Source organism: Erinaceus europaeus, chromosome 12 (assembly GCF_950295315.1).
Source record: "Erinaceus europaeus chromosome 12, mEriEur2.1, whole genome shotgun sequence".
In the NCBI taxonomy this organism is placed as follows: domain Eukaryota; kingdom Metazoa; phylum Chordata; class Mammalia; order Eulipotyphla; family Erinaceidae; genus Erinaceus; species Erinaceus europaeus.
Window position 1 is genome coordinate 49,348,557 of NC_080173.1, and position 13,207 is coordinate 49,361,763.

A 13,207-nucleotide genomic window follows, 5' to 3' on the forward strand; every position below is an offset into this window, starting at 1 on the left:
CCAGGTTCAAGCTCATCCCAACACATCTGGTGCTGAAATTGTTTTGGGTCAGCGAAGCCTTGGTAATGACAAGAAATAAAGAAGAAAAAGAGATACATAGTAGAGAACAGTTTGGTGAAAACTACCAGATTATTAGGTGTTTGCTTTTATTTTTTATAACCAAAGCATTGTTTAGGTCTGGTCTGGTGGTATAGGGGATTGAACCTGAGACTTTGGAACCTCAGACATGAGAGTTCTTTGGTTTTGTTGTTGTTGTTGTTTTGTTTTTTAAGATTTTATTTATTTATTAATGAGAAAGATAAAAGGAGGCAGAGAAAGAACCAGACATCACTCTGGTATGTGTGCTTCCGGGGATTGAACTCAGGACCTCATACTTAGAGTCCGAAGCTTTATCCACTGCGCCATCTACTGGACCATGACATAAGAGTTTCTTTACATAACCATTATGCTGTATATTCACTCCCTAAAATTTAGACATTCAAAAGTTATATAGTGATTAGGAAATTATGAATTATAGCACATCTATGTATGGTATCACTCTCAGATTGCCCTATCTTTTCCCTCCTTTGTTTCCTAAATGCCACGTGAGTAAGTTGGCATATATCTTTTCTGATGCTTATTTCACATAAAAACATATCAGTTCTAAGTAAATGTTCATACAACAAATTATTCGAAATATTCTCATTTAGTGGTTATACAAAAAATAAATCATGGGGGTTGGGAACTAGCGCAGCGGGTTAAATGCACATGGCACAAAGCACAAGGACTGGAGTAAGGATCCCACTTCGAGCCCCTGGCTCCCCACCTGCAGGGGAGTCGCTTCACAAGCGGTGAAGCAGGTCTACAGGTGTCTGTGTTTCTCTCCCCTCTCTGTCTTCCCCTCCTCTCTCCATTTCTCTCTATCCTATCCAACAATGAGAGACATCAACAACAATAATAATAACCACAACAAGCCTGCAACAAAAGGGTGGGGAGTGGCCTCCAGGAGGAGTGGATTCATGGTGCAGGCACAGAGCCCCAGCAATAACCCCAGAGGCAAAAAATAAATAAATCATGTTTTCCCTGCTTTCAGATCATAATTACAAGTTAGCCAGAGAGCCAACAGATACACATGCAGAGATGGAAATGAACGAAGTGCTATATTAGAAAGAAAGGAAGGAGGGAAAGAATATTTCATTCTGAGAATAAAGACAGGAGGTATACTATGGCCTGGGAGGTAGTGGATAAAGCATTGTACTCATAACATGAGGTCCTGAGTGATCCCTGCCAGCACATATATCAGTAATGTCTGGTTTTTTCTCTCCTGTCTTTCTCATGAATGAATAAATAAATAAAATCTTCAGGGTTAAGCACACATGGCTTGAAGTGCAAGGACCAGCTTCAAGGGTGTCCTGGTTCGAGTCCCTGGCTCCTCACCTGCAGGGGGGTTGCTTCACAAGTGGTGGAGCAGGTCTGCAGGTGTCTTATCTTTCTCTCCCCCTATCTATCTTCCCCTCCTCTCTGTCTTATTTCACTCTGTCTTATCTACCAACGACAACAACAATAAAAAAACAAAGGCAACAAAAAGGAAAATATTTTTTAAAAAGGAAAAAAATAAAGAGAAGAGGTATGCGTGCCTTCAGGTTTGAGATTTGACAAATTGTTGAAAGGCAAGAGCCCTGAACTCAGAAGCAGAAATATATATGTCTTTTATACGACTTTACAGAATTATAGTGATTCTTTACTTAAGTTAATGGATATGTTATTAAAAGCCCCTAAGATCCTATTATTGAATCTTTTTCCTCTCAGATGTCACTGATGATGACCATTATCAATTTGGCACAGAATTTTGTGGGTAGCAATAATTTGAACCTTTTGCAGCCCATTGGTCAGTTTGGTACCAGGCTGCATGGTGGCAAGGATTCTGCTAGTCCTCGATACATCTTCACAATGCTCAGGTGGGTGCTTTCAATTTCTAGGGAGCTACCATTTATAAGTTTCAAGAAATAATAATATGACTTAGGTGGCGAAAATACAAGTCCTAATTTAAATTTAAATACAAATCCTGTTTAAATTCTATTGATTTTTTTTTGGGGGGGGATAGAGACAAGTTTAAAAAGGGAGGGTGAGACAGACACCTGCAGCACTACTTCACCACTCATGAAGTTTCCCTCCAGCATGGGAGACTGGGGTTTGAACCCAAGTCCTTGTGCATTACTGTGTGTGCACTCAACCAGGTACATCTTCACCCAGCACCTGCAAGTCCTAAATTAATCAGAAAATATGCTTTTGATATAGATGCTGGTTCATTAATTTAAAAAAATAATAGCTCGCTGAATTTTAATTAGCCTATTCAGATTCATTTTGATGGTTTTTTTATCCCTTGAAAGTCTTCTTTGCCAAGCTATAAATATTCTTCTAGTAATTATAAAGCGTGGTTCTTAACCACGTGCAAGGACCCAGTTCAAACCCCAAGTCCCCACCTGCCAGGGTTGAGGGGGAGGTGCTTTCTGAACAGTTGAGCAGTGCTTCAAGTGTCCTTCCCTCTATCTCAATCCTATTTCCTCTATCAAATAAAAGAATGGAGAGAAATATGGCTGTGGATTTGTTGTGCAGGTACCAAATCCCAACAATAACTCTGATGGGAAAAATAAATAAATCGATGATCGTCAACCAGAATATTTTTTTATTTTTTAATTGACTAGTGGGCCTGTACTATTGGCATTTAATGTGCAGAAACTGGGAAGGTTGCTAAATATGCTACAGTTCATACAATAGTCCCACCCAGCTACTTGCCTTCCATATCTATGGAAAGCATAAGATGAATGCTCATTTGTCCCCAGTCACCTTATTCAGCTTTTCATTTGCATTAGACATTGTAATCACTTTGTCTTCCTTGTTCAATAACAACTACAACAACAACAAAAAAAAGGGCAACAAAAGGGAGAATAAATATTTAAAAAAAAAAAACCACAGCTTTCCTCTAGTTTTAATTCAGTAGACTATAGTTATAAAAAAACCTAAATAGAATTTACTTCATGTGGAAAGACACAGAGAAATTGAGAGTTGGGGAAAAGAGAAAGAGATACCTACAGCCCTGCTTCACTACTTGTGAAGCTTTCCCCATGCAGGTGGGGATTTTTTTTTTTTAATAGAGGCAAAGAGAAATTAAGAAGGAGAGACAGGAAGTTGTGTGTGTGTGTGTGTGTGTGTGTGTGTGTGTGTGTGTGTGTGTTTATTTTTACCAGAGCACTCATCAGTTCTGGCTTATGTTCATGCAGGAGATTGAACCTGAGACTTTGGAGCCTCAGGCATAATAGTCTCTTTGCATAACCATTATGCTATCCACCCAAAAAGCAGTTTTTTACCAGAGCATTCCTTAGCTCTGGCTTGTGATAGTGCGGGGACTGAACCTGGGACCCAAAACGGTATTTTTGTAAAATGATACTCTGTTTTCTTCAGCCCTTTAGCTAGGTTGTTATTTCCACCAAAAGATGATCAAACATTGAAGTTCTTATATGATGACAACCAGCGTGTTGAGCCTGAATGGTATATTCCTATTATACCTATGGTGCTGATAAATGGTGCTGAAGGGATTGGTACCGGGTGGTCCTGTAAGATCCCTAACTTTGATGTTCGTGAAGTTGTAAATAACATCAGACGTTTGATGGATGGAGAAGAGCCTTTGCCAATGGTAACTATTCTGTATATGCTAAGAACCACAGCTTTCAGGAATCGGGTGGTAGCGCAGCGGGTTAAGCACACACAAAGCACAAGGACTGGCGTAAGGACCCTGGTTCGAGCCCCTGGCCCTGCAGGGGAGTAGCTTCACAGGTGGTGAAGCAGGTCTGCAGGTGTCTATCTTTCTCTCCCCCTCTCTGTCTTCCCCTCTCCATTTCTCTGTCCTATCTAACAGCAATAACAACAATAATAGTAACTACAACAACAATAAAACAAGGGCAACAAAAGGGAAAATAAATATTTAAAAAAACACAGCTTTCCTCTAGTTTTAATTCAGTAGACTATATTTATAATAAAAAAAAAACCTAAATAGAATTTACTTAATGCTTTTAGTGTTAAATTTATTATATAATGCTATCATAATCTCCATTTTTAGTATCACATTTAGAAAACATGTTCTTTTTTTGTTGTTTTGTTTTTTACCAGAGCACTGCTCAGCTCTGGCTTATGGTAGTGCCAGGGGAATGAACCTGGGACTTTGGAGCCTCAAACATGAGAGTCTGTATAACCATTATGCTAATTACCCCTGCCTGACATGTTCTTTTTTTAATCTATTGTTTTAGCTGCCAAGTTACAAGAACTTTAAGGGTACAATTGAAGAGCTGGCTCCAAATCAGTATGTCATTAGTGGTGAAGTAGCTGTTCTTAATTCCACAACCATTGAAATCTCAGAGCTTCCAGTCAGAACATGGACCCAAGTGAGTAACTAGATTTTTTTTTTTAATTTTGTGATTGAAAGAAGCATGTTTTTACTATTGCTATTGGCTATTCATAAGGGTTATTTCTTTTCTTTAGACATACAAAGAACAAGTTCTAGAACCCATGTTGAATGGCACCGAGAAGACACCTCCTCTCATAACAGACTATAGGGAATACCATACAGATACTACTGTGAAGTTTGTTGTGAAGATGTCTGAAGAAAAACTAGCCGAAGCAGAGAGGGCTGGACTACACAAAGTTTTCAAACTCCAAACTAGTCTCACATGCAACTCTATGGTATGTCTTGTTTTGTGACAAAATGTGTTTCAGGGGGTCGGGTGGTGGCGCAGAGGTTTGAGCGCATGTGGCGCAAAGCGCAAGGACCGGCATAAGGATCCCTGTTTGAGCCCCCGGCTCCCCACCTGCAGGCGAGTCACTTCATAGGTGGTGAAGCAGGTCTGCAGGTGTCTCCCTTTCTCTCCACCTCTCTGTCTTCCCCTCCTCTCTCCATTTCTCTCTGCCCTATCCAACAACGAACAACATCAACAATGGCAATAATAACCACAACGAGGCTACAACAACAAGGGCAACAAAAGGGGAAAAAAATGGCCTCCAGGAGCGGTGGATTCATGGTGCAGGCACCAAGCCCAGCAATAACTCTGGAGGGGAAAAAAAATGTGTTCAAATTACATTCAAGGTTAATATCAAGTTTATAGGATATCTTGAGCTACTTTTTTTTCTTAAACCAAAGCACTGCTTAGCTTCAACCTCTGTTGGTGCTAGAGATAGACTAAGCCTAGTAGAACCTTGTGCTCTGAAGTCTTTTCCCATAACCATTGTGCTATTGCCCCAGCCCATATTTTTACATTTTTCAAAAGGAAAAGCCATATATCTAAGGGCTGGAAAGATAGTTCACCTGGATAGTGTGTCTGCTTTGTCTTGAGCGTGACCCAGTTTCTAGCCTGGCCCCCAACTCATTGGAGGAAGCTGTGGTGCTGTGGTGCCTTTCATCCTTATCTCGCTGTCTCCATCTCTTTCTGACTGAAAAAAGCCTGCTTGGAGCAATGAAGCCTGAATGATAACTTAAAAAAAAAATTTTTTTTTTAGTATCAAGTTACCTGTTTTTTTTTTTACTCTAATATTTTTCTTTTCCAGGTGCTTTTTGACCATGTAGGCTGTTTAAAGAAATATGAGACAGCACTGGATATTCTAAGAGACTTCTTTGAACTCAGGCTGAAGTATTATGGGTTAAGAAAAGAATGGCTTCTAGGAATGCTTGGTGCTGAATCTGCGAAGCTGAACAATCAGGCTCGCTTTATCTTAGAGAAAATAGATGGCAAAATAATCATCGGTATGTTTTTAGAATAACAATTACCTGTGCTTAAAACTAATCGCGCCAAACTTCCTTTCAGCTTTTTTGGTGAGAGGAAAGACAAATCCACTTAGTTCGACCAGTCATGCCTTGCAGTTAATTCAAATACCTACATGCCTTTTAAATGATTAAGCATTTATAGTTTTTTTATAGATAGAGATTAAGTGTAAGAGGTTCTTATGCACAGATTAATCAATAGAAAAAAGGCAAGAAGATTATAAAAACTGAATAGTTAAGCACAGCAGTGCTCTGGCATGTGGTGACAGAGATTTGAACTCAGGACCTCATGTTTCCAAGCCCAGAATTCTACCACTACTGCCTCCTAGTAGTCACTGATATATACATGCACACTTTAGAGGGAAGGGAAAAATAGGGAGAGAGAGGAAGAGATGCCTATAAAACTATTTTACCACTTGTGAAGCTTCCCCCATGCAGGTGGGGACTGGAGGCTTGAGTCTAGGTTTTTGTGCCCTGCTAGGTGTGCGCTCAACCAAGTGCACTACCATCAGCCCCCCCCCCCATACACACACACACACACACACACACACACACCTTTTTATGACAGTAGAAACAACTATGTTGGGGAAGAAAATGGGTTTGGCTAAAGTTTGGGTATAAGGGAGGTTTAAAAAAATAGACCGGGAGTTGGGTGGTAGCACGGCGGGTTAAGTGCTTTATTTTTCTAGAAGAAAAATAAAGGAAATGACTGCAACATGGAAAAATCAATGTTTATGTGGGTGACAGTAAAAGCTTTACAAATCAAGTGCCTAAATGAAAAAGAGGTTCAGCTAGAGCTAAAATTGAGCTAGAGACTTGTTGTAAGTAAAGGCTTCCATTGTTAAGTATTTTGTTTATTTTTGAGAGCTGTAGAGAGAGAAACACCAGAACACTGCACAGCTCTGGCTTATTGTGGTGTAGGGGATTGAACCTGGGACTTTGGAGCCCCAGGCACAAGAATCTTTTTGCATAACCATTATGCTATCTACCCCCGCCCTGGGTTTTTTTTTTTCTATACCCCCAATTTCTGTTTTTAATCTTTTGACTTAATATGGTAACACCTTATGCCATTATGTGAATATTACTCAAAACCATTATCTCTTTGTGTTTTCATAGAAAATAAGCCTAAAAAGGAATTAATTAAAGTTCTGATTCAGAGGGGATATGATTCAGATCCTGTGAAGGCTTGGAAAGAAGCTCAGCAAAAGGTTAGCACTTACCTATATTGTTAAAGACCATGTATAAACTAATAGCTATGTTTCATTTATCTTAGTAACTACCTTTTAATTACTCCTTTAGGTTCCAGATGAAGAAGAAAATGAAGAGAGTGACAGTGAAAAGGGAACTGACAGGACTGACTCTGTTGCAGATTCTGGACCTACCTTCAACTACCTTCTTGATATGCCTCTCTGGTATCTAACCAAGGAAAAGAAAGATGAACTGTGCAAACAAAGAAATGAAAAAGTGAGTTGCTGATTACTGGTCTATAGTGCACAGTATAGTGGTGTTCTAATGGTGAAAAATAAAGCTTCATTAAAGTCCTGTGTATGCATATAAATTGACTTAATTTTTTTTTTTTTTTACTATCTTACAAAGGAGCAAGAACTAGAAATATTAAAGAAAAAGAGTCCATCAGATTTGTGGAAAGAAGACTTGGCTGCTTTTATTGAAGAACTGGAGGTATGCAGTTACATAGTGCCTTTGTTTAAGTTTTTATTAATGAAATACTCTACTAATATATTTGTGGAGAAATTTCACAATTGGCAGTAGGAAGAATACAGAAGTATAAGAAAACATTTCAAGATAACATAAAAAAAATTAAGGGAGTTGGGCGGTAGTGCAGTAGGTGTGGGTTAAGCACAGGTGGCGTAAAGCATAAGGACTGGCATAAGGATCCCAGTTTGAGCCCCCAGCTCCCCACCTGCAGGGGGTTGCTTCACAAGCAGTGAAGCAGGTCTGCAGGTGTTTATCTTTCTCTCCCCCTCTCTGTCTTCCCATCCTCTCCATTACTCTCTGTCCTATCCAACAACGACATCAATAACTACAACAAAAAACGGGCAACAAAAGGGGATAAATAAATTAAAAGGTGGGTGGGCCGCACACCCAGAAGAGTATACATGTAACATCTCGCAAGGAATCCAGAGTTTAAGACCCAGTCCCCACCTGCACAAGTTATCAAGCAGTGCTGCAGGTGTGTCTCTCACTTTACCTTTTTTTTTTTTTTTTTTTGTCCATTGAGGCATTTTATTGGCATTTATGTATTACATCCCTAGAAAAAGAATCCCAGGATTTTCCCTCCTGTGTGTTTTCATCTTGATTCTTCATGGTCCATCCATGATACCAGTTGAGATTGTCAGTACAGTGAAACCAAACTGACGGGACGGGAACAGGTTATTGTGCCATTTTTCTGGGTCTTTTAGCTGCACATCAAATCTGGGGCTGACCACTCTATACTTGTTTAACTTACCAGTGAGGTTCACAACAATTTTTCCCAGCTGTGTATCATCAGTGATTTCAAATTCACCAATGTAATCATGCTTCATCACGGTTAGAAACCAGACGATGACTTTGGAGCACAGTCTAATTAAATAACCTTGCATTGGCCTCTTCTTTTTTCAACATCGTTGATGCTCTTGAGATCATAGGTCAGGATATTCATGCGCACCATTATGGCAGAAAGAGTCTCTCACCTTCTCTATGTTGCCATCCAGTCTCAATTTCTCTCTTGTTTAAGAAGGAAGTGAATAATAACAAGGAGTTGATTTTTCAATAAAGAGAAGAATGTAGCATAGAGTAGATATACAGAAAGGTGATATCTGTATTATAACATTATTGTTAGTAGTTTAGGTAAAGTAGCTTATTGCCCACTTAAAAGATGCAACAAATTGAAACCAATACATATATATCCTATTCTATAACCTTTTTATTAGTTTATAAACTTGCTATCTTAAATCCTTTTTTGCAGGTTGTTGAAGCCAAGGAAAAACAAGATGAACAAATTGGACTGCCTGGAAAAGGAGGGAAAGCAAAAGGGAAAAAAGCACAAGCACAAATGACCGAAGTTCTACCTTCTCCAAGCGGAAGAAGAGTCATCCCTCAAGTGACTTCAGAGATGAAAGCAGAAGCAGAGAAGAAAAATAAAAAGAGAATTAAGGTAATACATTTAAAATATTACAAGCATATTTCCACCTAAAAATGAACAGATCAGGAGATAGTTCTCACCTAGAAGGATGAACATCTTAATCCACACATGAATCCCCAGAACCACCTGGGAATACCATGGCATCAGGGAAGCGCCACAGATGGCACTGTTGTACCTTTCCTCTCTCTCAAAGGCAAAGAATAGAACATTGGATTAAGGGGGTCGGGCTGTGGCGCAGCAGGTTAAGCACACATGGCACAAAACTTGAGAACTGGCATAAGGATCCCGGTTCTAACACCCAGCTCCCACAGGTGTGTCTCTATCCCCATCTCTGTCTTCCCCTCCTTTCTCCATTTCTCTGTCCTACCTGACAACAACATCAATAACAATAGTAACCACAACAATTATAAAAACAAGGGCAACAAAAAAGGAAAATAAATAAAATATTTTAAGGTGGGGCAGGAGTAGATAGCACAATGGTTATGCAAACAGACTCATGCCTGAGGCTCCATCAAGTCCCGGGTTCAATCCCCTGCACCACCATAAACCAGAGCTGAGCAGTGTTCTGGTAAAAAAGAAAGAAAGGAAATCGGATTAAAGAAGCCACTCGATGTAATTGTGTATGATCAAGTTCATTCCTTGGCATATTTTTAAAAACTGAACAAATCATATATATTTTTTTTAACTTTTCTATTTCTTTATTTTTTACCTCTGCGAACTGAAGTCTGAATCCATACTAGTTCTTTTTTGGTTTGGATTATTCCACCACACTTGCCGCTAATCTATTCAACTATGCATTTCTGATCATAGATCTAGAGAGGTTTTGAAGGCTTGTTTAAAAAGTCTCTCTCTTTTTTTTTGTTTACTGTTGATTTTTTCAATGTGACATGGTTTACAGCAGTGAAATACCCAAGTGACTTCAGCAAAAATAGTGGAGATGATAGGGCGTAGCATTTATGTGAACTTTATGGATTAAACACTGGCCTAAAGGCTACAGACAGATTTTATTTTCACTGTAATGCTGGAGAGTTGGTATTGGTATTACGCTGTTTTCAGTTCTAAAGTTAAGAACATATGATAATTTGTTTGAGACTGCATAGTTTGGAAAGATATTCTGGGGTCCTAAATCTTACCTGCCTGATTTGAAGTCCTGTGCCTTTAGACATTATATTCCCCAGACTCTGGTGAGCAAGATTACAAAGGAAAACTGAACAAGACTTTAGAACAGACAGGTCATAAATAAAACATCAGGCAGCAGTAAATACAGTAAGCAAATATAGAGCAATGTGCAAGGATTATTGGGGTGAAGTCATTTTAGATACTTAATATATTTTTAAAATTTATTTATAAAATGGAAATATTGACAAGACCATAGGGTAAGAGGGGTACAACTCCCAGCACAAGAACTCTGTATCCCATCCCCTCCCGATAGCTTTCCTATTCTTTAACCCTCTGGGAGTATGGGTCCAGGGTCATTATGGGGTGTAGAAGGTGGAAGGTCTGGTTTCTGTAATTGCTTTCCCGCTGAACATGGGTGAAGACAGGTCAGTCCATACTCCCAGCCTTTCTCTCTCTCCCTAGTGAGGCAGAGCTCTGGGGGAAGAGGGGCTCCAGGACACATTGCTTGGGTATATAAAAAATTTTAATATCTTATTTGAATGAGAGAAGTAGAAAAGTAGAGAAAGGTAGAGAGACCAAAGCACTACTCAGCTCTTATGGTGGTGCTGGAGACTGAGCCTGATACCTCAGACTTTCAGGCATGAAAGTCTTCTCACATAACCACTATGCTATCTCCCCAGCCTCATATAAAAATCTTAATCCTGGGGGTTGGACTGTATAGCAGCGGGTTAAGCGCACATGGTGCAAAATTCAAGGACCAGCATAAGGATCCCAGATTCAAGCTCCAGGCTCCTCATCTGCAGGGGAGTCGCTTCACAGTCTTTCTCTCCCCCTCTGTCTTCCCCTCCTCTCTCCATTTCTTTCTGTCCTATCTAGCAACAACAACATCAGTAACAATAGTAATAACCACAACAATGATAAAAACAAGGGCAACAAAAAGAGAAATAAAGTATTTTTTAAAAATCTTAATCCCAGGTGGTAGATAGCATAATGGTTATGCAAAGAGACTCATATCTGAGGCACCAAAGTCCCCAAGTTCAGTTCACTATAAACTAGTGCTGAGCAGTGCTCTGATTAACAAAAAAAAAGTCTTAATCTCCTAGTTTGGGTTCTATCCTGTATTTAATCATAATCATAACTTTCTTTTGAAGCTGTGTTTTATTTTGTTATTTGCTAAAATGTGTGTGGGGGGTAGAGTGAGAATCAAAACATTGAACTGACATAAAATTACAAGGACTGGGTTGAGATTGATAGCTTATGGTAATGCAAAGAGATTCTCATGCCAAAGGCTCCAGGGTCAACTCCCCACACCAACATAAACCAGAGCTGAGCAGTGCTCTGGTAAAAACAAAAATAAACTTCCAAGGGCTTATACTAGCCAATTCTTTCACTCTACCATAACATTATGTGAACTCCCCAGCCACAGTAAGCTTTTTTTTTTTTTTTTAATGTTTAAATATCTTGAAAAGTTATTTTATTCAGAGCTCTGAAACCACTGCCAAAGTGGGGGGGGGGGTGGTCACTCTTTGACCCTATACTATGTATTTTGACTACATATTATCCCACATAGTAAGTTGGCAGAACTTTACCATTTTTGTCTTGCTATCTTTTAGAATGAAAATGTTGATGGAATCCCTCAAGAGGATGGTATGGAAATGGAAGGCCTTAAAAAAAGAATAGAGAAGAAAAGAGAAACAGGTACTTTAATAAGTTTTTAAATTTTCAGTTGTTATTATTTATTGGATAGAAACAGAAATTGAGAGGGAAGAGAAGATAAAGAAGGAATGAGAATAAGAGATACCTCTAACACTGCTTCACCACTTATGAAGCTTCTTATCCCCCACAAATGGGAAGCAGGGGCTTGAACCCAGGTCCTTGTACGTTAACCTGTGCTCAACCCAAGTGCTCTACCACTCAGCTCCCTACAACTTTTTTTTTTTAATATTTATTCCCTTTTGTTGTTTTATTGTTGTAGTTATTGTTACTGACGTAGTCATTGTTGGATAGGACAGAGAGAAATGGAGAGAGAAGACAGAGAGGGAGAGAAAGATAGACACCTGGAGACCTGCTTCACCGCCTGTGAAGCGACTCCCCTGCAGGTGGGGAGCTAGGGGCTCAAACCAAGATCCCTATGCCAGTCCTTGTGCTTTGTGCCACCTGTGCTTAACCTGCTGCGCTACTGCCCAATATATTAATCTTTATTTATTGGATAGAGACGGCTCCTTGCGCATTGTAACACATGCGCTCAACCAGGTGTGCCACCACCTGGCCCCAGCTTTTTTTTTTAAGAAGATGGGGGGCTAGCTGGTTTGTGCACCTGGTTGAGTGCACATGGATCTGGGTTCAAGCCCCTGGCCCCCACCTGCAGGGTGAAAGTTTTATAAGTGGTGAGACAGGTCTGTAGTGTGTCTCTCTCTCCTTCCTTCTTTTCAGTTTCTCTCTATCAAATATTTTTTTAAAAGAATGATATGGAATTGAGATTAAATTATATTTGTTACCTCATGTGTTTCACAAAAAGATGTTCAGCCAGTTATAAAGGAGAGTTCAAAAAAAAAAAGTTACATTGAAATATATAGTCAAACATGCCTAATAAAGTCCTTAGAATTGGATTTATTTTACAAGAGCTCATTAGTAATGAAATTGATTTTTTTCATCTGTCAACTGAATTTCTTATTTGGTGTCTAAGCTTGGTTTAGACACCAGGAGCTAACTCACCCCGTAGAGCATGCACCAGTGAGGCTCCAGGTTCAAGCCCTGACACCACATGGGGGCACTCTGGATAATGGAGTGATGGATGGATACTACGGTGTCTCTCCTCCAGCTGATTCCCTTTTCTCTCTCTAAAATAAACGGATGAGAAAACAACTAGAGCAGCTGCTCGATAATAGTATTGTTCATGGTCACAGCCCTGCCACCTGGAGGAATTAGATATTAATGTATAAAGCCTTACATGGACAGTGACCACATCTTAGTCATGTTTGTATTATCCCTAAAGTTCAACATCATGCCTGAGGTATTATTAATACTTAGTAAAATACAACTGGCAATTCTACTATCCACATGATAAAACTTGTGCTAAATATCTACTTTCCCCCCATTAAGGTTTTCACATACCAAACCCACCCATTTAAAATACACTGGGTGGTATAGGGTTGGGG

At 39.5% G+C, this 13,207-nt stretch overlaps 1 protein-coding gene across 1 annotated transcript in view; it reads left to right on the forward strand.

Moving 5' to 3' along the window:
• Positions 1-13,207, forward strand: part of TOP2A (DNA topoisomerase II alpha) — a 34,759-nt gene that overhangs the window by 15,446 nt on the left and 6,106 nt on the right. Inside the window, exons 20-29 of the mRNA XM_007531039.3 lie at positions 1,789-1,937; positions 3,442-3,673; positions 4,284-4,418; positions 4,516-4,716; positions 5,575-5,770; positions 6,905-6,996; positions 7,088-7,252; positions 7,385-7,468; positions 8,754-8,942; positions 11,663-11,747. Coding sequence (XP_007531101.1) covers positions 1,789-1,937; positions 3,442-3,673; positions 4,284-4,418; positions 4,516-4,716; positions 5,575-5,770; positions 6,905-6,996; positions 7,088-7,252; positions 7,385-7,468; positions 8,754-8,942; positions 11,663-11,747 — 1,528 coding nt within the window. The remainder of the gene's footprint in view (positions 1-1,788; positions 1,938-3,441; positions 3,674-4,283; positions 4,419-4,515; positions 4,717-5,574; positions 5,771-6,904; positions 6,997-7,087; positions 7,253-7,384; positions 7,469-8,753; positions 8,943-11,662; positions 11,748-13,207) is intronic.